The sequence below is a fragment of the Chrysochloris asiatica genome, unplaced genomic scaffold (assembly GCF_000296735.1).
Source record: "Chrysochloris asiatica unplaced genomic scaffold, ChrAsi1.0 scaffold00116, whole genome shotgun sequence".
NCBI classification, from domain to species: Eukaryota; Metazoa; Chordata; class Mammalia; order Afrosoricida; family Chrysochloridae; genus Chrysochloris; species Chrysochloris asiatica.
Window position 1 is genome coordinate 3,352,579 of NW_006408634.1, and position 15,282 is coordinate 3,367,860.

General features: G+C 41.9%; 2 protein-coding genes across 2 annotated transcripts in view; both read right to left on the reverse strand.

Annotated features, from left to right (window-relative positions):
- The window catches only part of LOC102831121 (zinc finger protein 160-like), a 21,366-nt gene extending 21,162 nt beyond the window's left edge, over positions 1 to 204 (reverse strand). Inside the window, exon 1 of the mRNA XM_006868325.1 lies at positions 64 to 204. Coding sequence (XP_006868387.1) covers positions 64 to 204 — 141 coding nt within the window. The remainder of the gene's footprint in view (positions 1 to 63) is intronic.
- Positions 205 to 207: 3 nt separating this feature from the next.
- The window catches only part of LOC102831504 (zinc finger protein 880-like), a 33,054-nt gene continuing 17,979 nt past the window's right edge, over positions 208 to 15,282 (reverse strand). Inside the window, 1 exon segment of the mRNA XM_006868326.1 lies at positions 208 to 283. Coding sequence (XP_006868388.1) covers positions 208 to 283 — 76 coding nt within the window.

The following is a 15,282-nucleotide window of genomic DNA, read 5'->3' on the forward strand; positions in this document are numbered from 1 at the left end:
CGGGAAGGTGGGGTTTCGGGGGGCGGTGGTCGAGGACGGTGGGGAAGGGTCTCCGGGGCACACTGGGACTCCCGGGGGCGGACGTGACTCGGCGCTGGGCGGGCGGGGGCAGGGAAGGCTTTCCAGCAGGAAAACGACGCGGCAGGCGGCGTCTCGGCGGCCCGCGGACAGAAAGGCCGGGGCGGGGACTCGCCTCAGCGCCATTTTCTACACAGAAATGGACGCGAAGCCCGGCCGCCGGCGAAGCGAGCAGGGTCGGAACGTCTTAGGGCCGCGCGGGGATCTTCGAGGGAGGGAAAGGAGAGCGTGTGGAAAACGGGGACGGTAAAAAGCAGATTTAAACCGAAAAGTCGGAAACTCACTCACCGCTGTGTGACCTTCCCTCCACGCAATTCACTGCCGGGTTTGTAGGAAAGTGCGCAGGCGCGCGGGGCTTGGAGACGGCAGGCGGGGCCTTGCGTGGGCGGGATCGGGGCGGGGCCTGAGCGCCCTCCTCCCCTCCCCTCCCCAAAGGCCTCGGTGTGTCTGCGACTGGAACCGTTTGAATTACGCCTGTGTCCAGTGAGACAGGGCTGCCCGCTGACTATGCTTTGTTTTCCAGAAAGCAAGAGACTTTCATACTGCTCTCTCAGCAATTGATTGTTGGTGTTAGGTGCCCTCCAGTCGGTTCCGACTCATAGCGACCCTGTGCATAACAGAACAAAACACTGTGTGGTCTGCTCCAACCTCATAATTGTTAGGTTTCAGCGAATTTCTGCTGCCACCGCATCAATCCATCTTGTTGGAGGAGGGGCAGGGTGTCTTTCTCATTTTCGCTGACCCTTCATTTTACCAAGGACTGGAGCAAGTAAAACAAGAACGAGAAACACATGGATATTCAAGTATCATTGAATTCCTTGATCTCTTAATGGAATATTACATAAGTAACTGCAACGTACATATTGTTCTCTTTTTTTTAAACACCCCCCCTTGCAGTCCTGAATAGAAATGAGACATAGCTGAAGGCCACCAGGTGATTGATATAAAAACACGTCCTAAGCAGTTTTTCTCACCATCGAAAATTCTAGAAAAACACATTTGAACGACTACGTAATATTTCAAAGAGCCCTGGCGGCCCTGTCGAATAATCACTGGACTGTTAACCGTTAATGTGGGCAGCTCAAACCAAACAGCCATTCCGCAGGAGAAAGCTGCTTCTTTGTTCTCTCAAAAAGATTTATAGGCTGAGAAACCCTATACAGAGGCACTATGAGTCCGGCATCTACTCAACAGTGAGCTTTGTTTTTTGGATGTAATATTCCATTACATGTATGCCCATAAAATAAAAATACTTTTATTGGAAGACATTTAAGTGGTTTCCAGTTTTCTTTGTTAACTTGGGGAAAAAATACTACATTGAATGTTTATAACTTCTGGGCTTTGCTGCATTGCTTAATATATTTGTGGCACTGCGGGATAATCCACTGGACAGAAAGGTGAGTTTGAATCTCTCCGTCAGCAGTTTGAACTCACCAGCCACTCCTCAGAAACCCTATACAGGGTCATTGTGAGTCCGCATCAACTCCACAGCACTTAACAACAACAATCTATTTTTTTATTGCTGATAATATACATAGCAATAAGCATACCGGAATACTTAATTGTGTCCATGAGGAACTTGTACAAAGACCAAGAGGCAGTTGTTCAAACATAGCAAGGGAACACCAAATGGTTTAAAATTAGGAAAGTGTGCGCCAAGGTTTATCTATGCTGAGAAAATAATCAGAGAAACTGGGTTATATGAATAAAACTGTGGCATCAGTATTGGAGGAAGACTCATTAACAACCTGCAATATGCAGATGATACAACCTTGCTTGCTGAAAGCGAAAAGGGCTTAAAATGCTTACTGATGAAGAGCAAAGACCATGATCTTCATACAGGTTGCACCTCAATATAAAGAAAACAAAAATCCTTACCACTGGACCAATAAACAACATTCATATAAATAGAGAAAAGACTGAAGTTGTCAAAGACTTCATTTTGCTCGGATCAACCATCAACACTCATGGAAGCAGCAGTCAAGAAATCAAGCAGCATTTAGGAGTCCTGGTGTGGCGCTGTGGGTTAATGTGCAGGACTGCAAAGTCCGTTTGAACTGCAAGGTCAGAGGTTCAAGCTCACCAGCTGCTCCTCAGAAACCCTATACAGGTTTACTATGGTTCAGAACAGACCTGATGGAACTTAACAACAACTAATTAGGCATATCTGCTGCACAAGACCTCTTTAAAGTGTTGAAGAGTAAAGATGTCAGTTTGAAAACTAAGGTGCTCCTGACCTAGTCATGGTATTTTCAGTAACCTCATAATGCATGTGAAAGCTAGACAGTGAATAAGGAAGACTGTAGAAAAACTGATGCATTTGAATTATGGTGGTGGAGGAGAATATTAAAACTACTATGGACCGCCAAAAGAACAAACCAATTTGTGTTGGAAGAAATACAGCCAGAGTGTTTCTTGGAAGCCAGAATGGCCAGACTTCATCTCTCATACTTCAGACATGATAGCAGGAGGGACCAGTCCCTGAGGAAGGATATCATTGTTTCATTCTGTTGTGCATAGGATCACTGTGAGTTGGGACGGACATAATGGCACCTAACAACAACAATAGCACCAACATACACAGTCAGACATATACAAATCTAACAGTTTCTATTTGTACAACTCAGTGGCATACTTTAAATTGTATAACCATTCTCACCCTCATTTTCTGACTTGTTTCTCTCCTAATGTAAACTCAAGACCCCTAAGGTTGCTATCTAATATTGTAAGTTGCTATTGTCAATTTCATCCCACATAGATGGTTCTTAAAAGAGCCTAATGCTCAAGGCATTATAATTTTTATTAATTATCATTTAAATAATTTCATCATTTTAAAAAATAGTTAAGCTACTAATATCGTTTGGAGTCCTGGTATGGCACTGCAGGATAAGCACTTGACCACCAGGGTGGTTTGAACCTCAAGGTGGGTGGTTCAAGCTCAACTTGGAAACTCTATACAGGATTGCTATGGGTCGTAACTGACTCTGTGGCACTTAACAACAACAACTCATATTGTTCAGCTTTATGGTGACTTCAGGGGATATTTTTGGTGTAAGATTCAAAAATGATCTCAGAGCGACCGTTTCAGAAGTTCATCCAGTTTCCATGCTCTAGAAAAATTGGAGTCCATGTGAATTTGAAATTCTGTCTTGCATTTACCCCCTTTGATTATTTTAAGTTAATGTTTCAGACAATCTAAGGTAAAAGATTACGTTGTGGGGGCCACTGTTGTCAGATGTAAAGAATGAAAATATTATGAGCTACATTAAAAACTGAGAGCCAGAACTGGAGTAAGGCAAAACCCTATCATAGAAGGAATACCAAACATTTCCCACTAAAACATATCATAAGGAGAGGGGCTGTGTGCTGAGGACCGGGGGGAAGCGGGGGTGGCTTGTAGTGTATACCCTTTGGTTGGTTGATGATGCATGGAGGGGATTGTAACCATGGCAATGAAATGATACACAATAGGATGAATGTAAAGCTAATGTTCTCCCATGTAAACTATCACATAATTCATAATAAAACATTTAAAAAAAAAAAAAATAGAAGCAGATGAAATCCAGGAATGTATAAGTTAGGTAATACATCATACCCAAGTGGAGTTTATCCTGGAAATGTAAAACTGGTTTCAATTTATGGGAAAACAAATGAACAATATTCATAATGAAATTGGTGGTGGTGGTGGTTATGGGCCATGGAGTCGGGTCCGACTCGTAGCGGCCCTGTATAAGGTTTCCAAGGCTGTAAATCTTTATGGGAGCAGAAAGCCTCATCTTTCTCCCGCAGAACAGCAGGTAGTTTCGAACTGTTGACCTTGCGGTTTGTAGCCCAATTCAAGGAGAAATCAAAAGAAACAAAACCAGATTATGATCGCAAAGGACAAAAGAAAAAATAAAATAAAAACCCCAAGATCCATTCATTAAAAACAAAACAGTAAAACCTGTCAGTGTAGGAATAGTGATACAGAGAATCTGAAATAAAACCAACAGAAACACACGTACTGGTAAAGACTTCATGCTTTCCCCTTAGGACTCGGATGAAGCAAGGTTGTCCGCTCTCCTTGCCCTCATTTGAGTTACGTTGACTAAGTTTTCCAAAATGACACTGAAGAGATTTGGCATCAACTCAAGCTCGGACTTAGTGGGATACAGTTGTTCCCATAAATAATATGAAAGTCTAAAGGCTCACGTGATACACGTCGCATCCAGTGAAAATGTGGTTTTAATCTGCAGCCAGCATTGAGCCCAAGGCGCTGGGGCTCCCAATGTTGTTAGGAAGTGCCGTCGAGTCGGTTCTGACCCATAGCGACCCTGTGTAGGGTTTCTGAGGAGCAGCTGGTGAGCTTGAACCGCCAACCTTGCAGTTCAAACGGCTTTGCAGTCTGGCGCATTAACCCACAGAGCCACACCAGGACTCCGGGGCTCACATTACTCACGTGCACACACTCTCTGTGCTTTTTCCATGTTTAATTGCCATTGCTGTATGTACTTTTTTTTTTGTCATAAAAGTGTCTTAAAAAAACTCTTTGCTCTAATCCTCCAAATTTATCACCGAATACATTGGTTTAAATGATGTGGAAAATAAATCAAGGACATTTTGCTAAAACATATAAAAAAGAACTTTGCAAAAGTTGAAAACCAAGCAATGTAAGGCTGGCTTATTACCATATCACAAAGTGACATTTTTTAGCCTTTAAAAAATTGCTCTTGTAGTAAAAGCACTTAATCGTATTTATTATCTGGTAGTAATCCTGATGTGGCGCTGTGGGATAAATGCTGGACTGTGAATTACAACTTCAGCAGTTCAAACCCACCAGTTGCTCCTCTGAAACCCTATACAGGGTCGTCATGCGTGGGAACCGACTCAACAGCACTTATTAACAACATTGACAAACATTTTGACACATTAATTCTCAAGAAACTCTTGGAAACACGTTTCAAATGCTGTACACAGTACTTCACAATCTGGTTCAGCAATCATCACTCACAATGAACCTTATGTGTACATTATGTAAGGGCCAAGGAGCTCTGGTAGCATTGCGGTTACGAATCGGGCTGCTAATCGGTCAGCAGTTCGAAATTACTATCGCGGGAGAAAGAGAAAGCTCCCGTAAAGATTTACAGCCTGGGAAACCCTGTGCAGGCTCACTGTGAGTCGGAACCGACTCCATGGTACTAAACAACAACAATGTAACGGCCCATATGAAGTTATAAGTTGTTGTTAAGGGCCATCGAGTTGACTCCAATTCACAGCAACCCTGTATAGGGTTTCCAAAGAACAGCTGGTGGCTTTGAAAGGTTGAGGTTAGCAATATTGTGGTGTTTCCCAAAAAGATAGAAGATTCAAGAATCAACATTCAATACTGAATTAAAGTCTAATTTCATATTTGTAAACATTAGCGTACTAACAGCTTGCAAGCCTCCCTTGTCCCTCTCTTTTTCTGCCCACATCTGGGTGAGGTGCTAAGAAAGGTGGTGGCTTTGTTCTCTCAAGGACCTGGATATAAATAAACCCCACCTAATGAAGTAGTCCCGGGGTGGCGCTGTGGGGACCAGCTGCTCCTCAGAAACGCTATACAGGGTCGCTATGGGTCGGGATCAACTCCAACAGCATTTAACAACAACAACGATGAAGTAGGCTCTGCATTTTCCCGAACCCTTTCCTGGAGATTATCATAATCTCACATGGAACGTCTGCAACAGATTTCAAAATTCAGCCTGAAAATCCTTAGCATTACAGCCAGTTCAAGAATCCTCAAAAATAATAAATAAACCTATTCCATCAAATGAAGGTAGTGGACTTGTCACTGATGCCATTTCACCATCGACACCCATCATTAAAAGAATTTTAATGAATTGACTTTTACTCTGCAAAATCTAACATCCGAGGTTGTTTAATCTTTGAGAAATAGGAACATACTTCTGCGTAGTGTACATGTTTTGAAAACCGGTTAAATGATTTACCATGCTCATTACAATTGTAAAATTCCCTCTTCAGTATATTTGCTTTGGTGAATGCTGATATCTCTCCATTTGCTTAAAGCCCTTGCCACATTCAACACACTTGTATGGTTTCCCTCTAGAGAAACCATAGTGTTTCCGAGGCTGTAAATCTTTACCGGAGCAGAAAGCCTCATTAAGATTCCAATGATGGAAACTTTGATAATAGCTTACCACATGTGGCACTGTTGGTTAATACTCTGGGCTGCAAAGTCCGCTGGAACCGAAAGGCCGGCGTTGGCATTTCAAGTTCAGCACCTGTTCCTCGGAAACCCTATACAGGGACGCTATGGGTCGGAGCCTGACTCTACGGCACATAACAACAACAACAACAACCTTCATTGCATTTGAAAGGTCTCTATCCAATATAAATTCTGATTGATGTACAACATTTGAATTTTGGATAAAAGCCTTGGGCTGTGAACCACAGCATTTGGCTGTTCAAATCTACCAGCTGCTCCTTGGAAACCTCTAGTTCAGCGTGGTGGGTTGGTTGGTTATGTGCCGTGGAGTCGGTTCCGACTCATAGTGACCCTGTACAGGGTTTCCAAGGCTGTAAATCTTTACAGGCGCAGATAGCCTCATCTTTCTCCTGCGGAACAGCTGGTAGTTTTGAACTGCTGACCTTGCAGGTCACAGCCTGATTCATAACCACTATGCTACTAGAGCTTCTTTAGAGGTGATTAAAACACAGGGTCGTCCCTGGGACCATTAATGGAGAAGAGCGAAGAGCGGCACCCTACCCAGAGAAGCAGTGATGCCTGAGATGGAGGCAGAGATGATGACGTGGAGAGATAGAGCAGCTAGGGACTTTAGACACAGAGAGGGAGAGGGACTGTATGCTGATGACCGAGAGGGGGGGCCGGGGGGGGGGAGCAGGCTTGTAGTGTATACCCTCTGGATGGTTGATGATGCATGGAGGGGATTGTAACCATGGCAATGAAACGATATAGGATAGGATGAATGTAAAACTAATGTTCTCCCATGTAAACTATCACATAATTCATAATAAAACATTAAAATAAAAAAAAGAGTTAAGTAGCTTTCCCAACTTTTAACACTTAATACAGGGTAAAACAAATAGAGGGACTTCAGAAAGTTTATTTTTAAAAAATTGAATTAAAAGATAATGGAATCTTCATCAGCTACATGCTCAAATTTATGATATAAGTAATTCTCAAAGTGAACACTGAGTGGCTACTAATTTGCTACCCCTGCTAGAGAGTAAGATCCCCTAAGAACTTGATTGAACCTCAGCATAGTGATCCTGCTTGGTCACCTTAGAGCAGGTGGTGGGCCGGCAACGTCGGGCGCATGGGGTCCCCAGCTGATCTCCTCCCTCCCTGCCTTCCTCGGATGGCGGCTGTTTATGCTGGACGTGTGGCCAGAGACGGGTAAGGATCACGTGGAACCTCGGCTACTTAAGACAGAGCCATGGCCATGCTGCAATGAGTCTCAATGACTGGTAAGACTGAGGAATTCGCACTGACCACCTAAGACAGGCAGCGTCCCTTAAACAATCAATAAATAAGGAGGATTCAGATGCAGACAGTGCAGACCCAGTCAGGAGGCCAAGCCCCTGAGGGCCCAAGCGTTGTTGACCGTCCAAACCATAGGCTCTGAGGATCAGATTCTAGCCACCTAGTAGACATAGCAAACTGTCCCTCATCTGATTATTCAGTAATGCTTGTTAGTAATCTCATACATGAGCCCTGGATATCCACAGACAAATGTAAAAACCTCCCCTAAAAGCCAAGACTGTAAATTCCAAAAAGGCAAGTCCCCCCCCTATCCAAAAAAAAAAAAAAAAGCTAAAGAGGATAGAGAGAAACACTGTAAACTGATGATATATGGTGGGGATAATAACCAATGTAATGAAACAAGCTATATGAATGGTTGAATGTGAAGCTGATGATGTGCCCTGTAAACTTTCACTCAATGCAAAATAAAAACATTTAATTAAAAAAAAAAAAAGATAATGGAATCTTGCTATAAAAAAACAAAAAACAAAACACAGGGTCATTATGAGTCAGAATCGACTCGATGGCACTTAACAACAACAACATGCATACTACATTTGTGTGTTATTGTTGTTAAGTATCGTGGAGTCGGTTCCGACTCATAGTGAGGACCCTGCACAGGGTTTCCAAGGCTGCAAATCCTTAGGGAGCAGAAAGCCTCATCTTTCTTCCGCGGAACAGCTGGTACTTTCGAACTGCTGACCTTGTGTGGTTTCCCTCAAAGATGCATATGGGAGCAGATTGCCCTGGTTAAAGGCTTTACCAAATACACTGCTTTTATATCATTTCTCTGATGACTTAACACACATTAAAAGATTTGCCACATTCATTATTATATTTGTAAGGTTTCTCTCCCATTAAGAATTTTCTGAAGATCCTCAAGGCTTGAGGTCTGGGAGAAAGCATTGACACATACCTCAGCTTTACAATGTTTCTTTTCAGTATGAGTTTGTTTATGTATAGGAAGGTAAGTATATTGAGTAAAACATTTGCCAAGATCATTACATTTGTAAGGTTTCTCTCCAGTATTAATTTTCAGATGCATGACAAGGTTTGAGGGCTGGTTAAAGGCTTTGCCACATTTTTTCACATTTATAAGGTTTCTCTCCCATATAAATTATCTGATGACTTGCAAAAAATTGAATCCTGTCTATCGATCTTGCCTATATTTCTCTCCCATATTGATTCTCTGATGTATGGTAAAGTTTCAGAAGGTGTTAAAGGCTTTCCACCTTCATTACGTTAGTAAGGCCTCTGATAAGAATGAATCAGAAAGCTCTGAACTACTTCTAAATGTCTTCCCACACTCAGTACATTAGTAACTTTTCTCTCCAGTATAGATCCTATTCTGTTGAGTTAGTTAGGGGAGATCACTGTGCAAAATCTTTTCCACATTCAGTACATTTGTAAGTTTTCCTTCCAATATGAGGTTTATGATTTGCAAAGTTGGAATGTTTACTACAAACTTTGCCACATATGTTACATTTATATGGTTTCTCTCTGGAGTACGTATTCTTTGATGTTGAGTAAAGTTCCCCACACTCATGGTATTTTTAAATTGCAGCACAGAGTGAATTCTCTGATGGCTAGTGAGGTTTCACTGTTGGCTAAATGCCTCCCCACATGCATTACATTGGAGACATTTTTCTTTTCTTTAATGTGGGTTTTCTGGTGCAATGTAAACAAGGAAAGATGCATGAAAACCTCCCCACATTTGCTACAAACTCAGAGATGAGAAACTCTTGCGAGACCTCACAACTTGGTTCCACTCATACATATTCCCTTCAGTATGAAATCTCTGTAGTTCAACTGTTGTTGTTACGTGACATGGAGTCAGTTCAGACCCATAGCCATCTTGTATAGGGTTTCCGAGGAGCAGCTGATGAACTTGAACCACCGACCTTGCAGTTCAATGGCTTTGCAGCCTGGTGCATTAACCCACAGCGCCACACCAGGACTCTGTAGTTCAACTAGATGTTGTTGTTGTTAAGTGCCATTGAGTCAGTTCTGACCTATAGCGACCCTGTATAGGGTTTCCAAGGAGCGAATGGTGAGCTTGAACCGCTGACCTTGCAGTTCAAACGGCTTTGCAGTCTGGCACGTTAACCCGCAGCGCCACACCAGGACTCCACTAGACAGAGGTGATTAAAAAGCTTAATCTAGTCCTATTTTTTAAATAATGTCATGTATTTGTTTCCTGCAGCTTTTCTGCTAGGGTGATCTCTTTCAGCAGTGAGATTTCTGTTGTGGGGCATAGTCACTCTCTTCTCATTTTTCTCATTGTCACACTGAATCTAAATTCATGCAGTGTTTTCCCGGAAGTCAAAACTCTCAATGTCTTGGCTCTTATGTCCTCCCAAGACCACTTTTTGAGAGAATTCTCCCTTATTCTGTCTCTTTTGGTAATAATTCCTTGATCATACATCAAGAGGGACTGCCTGGAAGAAAAAAAATAAATACATGACATTGCTGTCATGTTGATTTCCACTCAGGGCAAACAACCCTATGTGTGTAACGTACAATTATTCTGTTACGTTTTCAAGGCTGTGACCTTTCAGAAATGGACAGCCAGGCTAGTTTTCCTGGGCACCTCTTGGTGGGTTTGACCCAACACACTTTTGGTTATTAGTTGTACATTTACTGTTTACAACACACTTTATAGGTTCCTAATTAAGTAGAGTTAGAAAATGAGTTATTGTATACTGAAAAATAAGGAGCTCTGGTAGCGTAGTGGTTACGAATCAGGCTGTGAACCGCAAGGTCAGCAGTTCAAAACTATCAGCTGCTCGGCGGGAGAAAGATGAGGCTTTCTGCTCCCGTAAAGATTTACAGCCTCGGAAACCCTGTTTAGGGTTGCTATGGGTCGGAACCGACTCCACGGCACTTAACAACAACAACATACAGAAAAATATATTAATACCTATGCACCTAACAACAACAATGGCAGATGGAAGTATGAACTTTCTCGACCATGGTTTTCCAATGTTTACGAATCCAATGGCACTAGGATTTCGCAATTAAAAAGGGTAATTACATGCAAGTTAAATTATTTTCATAGCTTCAAGCACTCAATGACCAAATCACATTAGCTCTTACTGTTGTGAAGTGCTATCGAGTCAGTTCTGTCTGAGTCATAGTGATCCTGTACAGGGTTTCTGATGAGCAGCTGGTGGGTTTGAACTGCTGATTCCATGGTTCGCAGCCCAGTGTCGATCCGGCAGACGAGGTCTTTTTTATGTATTTATTCGTTTTGATTCACTTTTTAATGCTCGAGTCTTTAAAAGGCATCCTGGGCAATATGAGCTGGGGTGGAGAAATGGCCTCGTGTCCCTTGGTCACTGAAGACACAGCTGTTCGTTAGCACTCGGATTTGGAGAATGAGTTCTCTGATCTTGCAGTTCTAGAAGGAAAGCTACAGGTTTTTACAGTTGTGTTCTTCTTTCAGTGCAACGCCTTGTATTTTATCCAGTCTTCTGTGGGATGCCTTAGAATCGTGGAGGCTAGCAAGCCCAAATCTGAAGTTCAGCCATCAGTCTGGAGGAGTATCCTCACCCACGTAGCCTCAGGAGCTAAGGGACCCACATCGGGAGGTCAGGTGACAGTCTGTTGATACAGTGGGCTGTGGGAGCTGGTGAGTCAGATGATACACCACAAGTCCCACGAACTTGATCTCAGACACGATGAGCCACGTGCAAGATCCAGAGCAAGAGCTGGAAGGGGTATTTTTCAGCAGGGCACTCCAAAAACACACATCAGCTGGCTGTAGCCATAAGGCCGTCTCATATCTGAAGAGAAACAAATATAATTCTATCAATACATAACTTAGTAGCCACTCCTCAGGAGAAAGGTGAAGTTTTCTGCTCCCATAAAGATTTACAGTCACAGAAACCCTATCCAGGGTCACCGTGGATCAGAATTAACTGGATGGTAGTGTGTTTTGGTTTGGTTTATATACAAAAAATTAAAACACATCCCTATGTATAATAATCACAACATACCTAATTAATAAGCTAAATCACCAGGAATTTAAAATGGCAAAACAAAAATAGTACTGGAAAATGAATGAAGAAGAATTTAATGTAACTATGGTGTGGCATTGTAGAATAAGTACTGGATTGCTAACCATAAGTTGGTGGTTCAAACCCACTAACTGCTCCTCAGAAACCCTATACAGGGTTGCTATAAGTAGAAGGCAGCTCAACAACACCTAACAACAACATGATAAGAATAACAGAATCTTCTTGTGAATCCCTGTTATAAAATTTTACCTATAAAAAATAAGTATTTTGAAATATTAACAATTGGCATATGGCAGTTAAACCACATGAGATACTAAAAAACCGTCTCTGTATATCACCAAAAAAGAAACAAATCAACATTATACTAATGTGATCAATTTAGAAGACAAATCGTAAATATACAGTGTTATACAAAATTGTGGAGTCTTGGTGTGGCGCTGTGGTATAAGCACTGGACAGCTAACCAAAAGATTCACAGTTCAAACCCACCAGTGACTCCTGGGAAACCCTATACAGAGGCTCTGGGTCACGATGAGTTAGAAATGACTGAACAGCACTTAACAATAACAACATACAAAGTCGTAGATTGTGGAATTCTAACAATTTCTCCCTGAAGAATAAGACTGCAAACCCAGGGGAACTGGAAACTGTGTTGAGAATCACTGACTTGAAATATCAGGGTCAAGTGGTGGTTACTTTTAGGTGCTGTTGCGTCAGCTCTGACTCACAGAGAAACCTGTTTACAACAGAACAAAATGCTACTTAGTCAGTCCTGAGTCATCCCCACAATTGTTCCTATGTCTGAGCCTACAGCTGAAGCCACTACGTTAGGTAAATATGCAGTATTTTAAAGATTAAAGATTGGAGAAGGGATTCAGAAACCACAATGGTCCTTTCATGCCTAGAGTTTTGTAACAGCCAAGAAGTCAATTAACAGAGCAGCTCCCTAACTATAGAGCACCCCTTCATCTTCCTACAGAGTGTGTGCTCTGGAATTGCATTATTTAACATCAGAGACAACACCGATCTGGTTCAAATTATAAAACGAAAACATGCAAGATATAAACATGCAAAGATCTTAGTTATCTAGGGCTGTGTCTTAGTTCTCCGGTGCTGATAGAACAGAAATATCACATGTGGATGGCTTCAACAAACAGAACTTTATTCTCACATAGTTGGGGAGACTAGAAGTCCAAATCCAGGGAACCAGCAGTCTTTTCAGCATCTGTAGATGACTTCCGTGTGTCTGGGCATCAGTCTTCCCCTGAATCTAGGAGTTTCATAGTACCGGGACCTCAGATTCAAATGAGATACTCCACTCTTGGGTTTCCTTTCTTACCTATAGTAGGTCCTATTCTCTCTGCTCGCTTCTATCTCTGATTTTATATCTCAAAAGAAATTGATGCAAGATACAACCTAACCCTTCAGCTTGCATCATAGAAGTGAGGAGTTACAACACAGAGGATGATTATATCTGATCTGAGCTGATCAGATCATGGGGGTAATTAGCTTTTATTAGATCTCATCATGAGAGATTAGTATGTCTTAACTGCTAAATTGCTGATCATCCAGGCCCAGCCAAGGTCAAACAAAACTGTAACTATCACAAAAAGTTCTACACGAACTACACAGTGGCATGAGTTCCGTTCCTTAAAATGCATGGACATTCTCAGTATTTCCGTTCTGGCTCTTCTACTCCTATTGATTAAATTTCTTTCTCCTCTTACATTCTCATCTTTGCTTTAAAATAATTATTAACCATTTGGTCTCATGTAGCTGATTTTTAAAAGGAACACAGTACTCATGGTGATATTATTTTCTGAGCCCATTTCTCCTTTAGCTACAAGGTAACCTCAGAGATTAGTTTCAGGTAAAGTTTTGAAGAGTGTCTCAGGCAAATCATGAGGAGCTCTCCAGTCTCAACCAGTCCAGTAAGTTTGTTTGCTTTTTTCTCTTCTGTTCTTTTAGGGATGTGAAGTTTGGTTCTACATTTTCTCCCATTGTATCAGGGTCCATCTATTGCCACCATGGTTAGGATAGGTTGGTAGCGGTAGCTAGCTGGGCATCATCTATTTCTTCTGGTCTCAGGGAACATGAGATTATTTAATTTAGGTTATTTGTCCTGTTCACTCGTTTGTTCTTAAATCTTCTTCCATCTCTTCTGCTCAGATGAGTATAGAATAACAGTTATATCTCAGATGACTACTCACAGGTTTTTAAATCACACACCAAACTAGGATGTAGAACAGAACTTTATGAACTATCATATGCCAACTGAGCAAGCTGGCCCATGAGATTACGGTCCCAATCCTTCAACCCCCAAAATCCAATCCTGTATAAATTTATATCTAAGAAGTATGTGTGGCCATACCTGCTATATGACAAGCACTGTTTTCATGATAACTGAGGGTTTAATCTAAAACCTCTGTGTATAATAAATGGAAACAGTGGACTGACCAAGTTCTGCACAGCCATGGAATTGCAGAGGCTAAAACAGAATTTTTATTTTTATTTTTTAATAATCTGCTGTATGTTAACTGTTTTCGGTTGGGTTAAGAGTTTGTATCATGGAAATGGCTCAGACAGCTACGGAGGTGGAGAGTTTCAAGTCCAGGTCAGATGAACCAAGATTGGGAGACAGGCTGGCAGGCTGGCTGCTTTGCACTCCCAAGATTGGCAAGTTAATACAGCAGGTCATTGGGCTCAAGTGCAAAGAACCAGAATTTGAATGAACCAAATGCAGGCTCCAGACCCAGCCAGCAAGCTTTGCCTGAGTGTCTGCTGTATGAAGCACACGCTCAAGGAACCATCCTTTCAGGTGACTGGCAGCTCACAGCTGACGTCAGCATAAAGTACACTGCATTATATTAGAGCACGTTGTAGGGATAACTACATCTTAACTGCCAACCCAGGGAGTCCTGGTGTGGCGGTGTGTGTTACTGTGCCAAGCTGCAAAGTTGGTCGGTGGTTCAAGCTCACTTTGGAAACCGTATACAGGGTCGCTGTGGGTTGGAACAGACCGGAAGGCCCTTCACAACAACTGCCAAACCACAGAGAATGCTGGCCTAGCAAGTTGACACAAAACTGTAATGATCACAATGAACTAAATTGTTTTACTGTTTTAGTTTTCAGTTAATTCTGACTCATAGTTACTCTTTGTGACAGAGTTGTTGTTGGTGTTATGTGCCATGGAGTCAGTTACAACTCACAGACTTTCCAAGGCTATAAATCTTTACGGGAGCAGAAAGTGTCATTTTTTTTTTTTATCCCCCGTAGAACAGCTGGTAGTTTTGAACTGCTGACCGTGAGATTAGCAGCCTGATTCATAACCACTACACTGTCCATAGAGGGCTCTCGAGCTGTACTCTTCATGAGAACAGATTGCTAGCTCTTTTTGCTGTGGAGCAGCTGGTAGATTCCAAGCACTACATTTTCAGTAAGCAGCGGACCACTTACTTACCCATTGCCCTACCAGAGCTCTGTCAGACAATAATTGATCTTTACAGAAAATGTCAGTGGTCTGTTCATTATTTGCAGATATGTTCTGTCTTGAAATTAGGCAAAAAATGTTAATGGGAAAAGAAATGTTACAATTGTAAGTTTCAGGAAAAAGAGAAAAACTCAAGAACTTTAACAAATTTTCAGTTCAGATATATTTTGTGA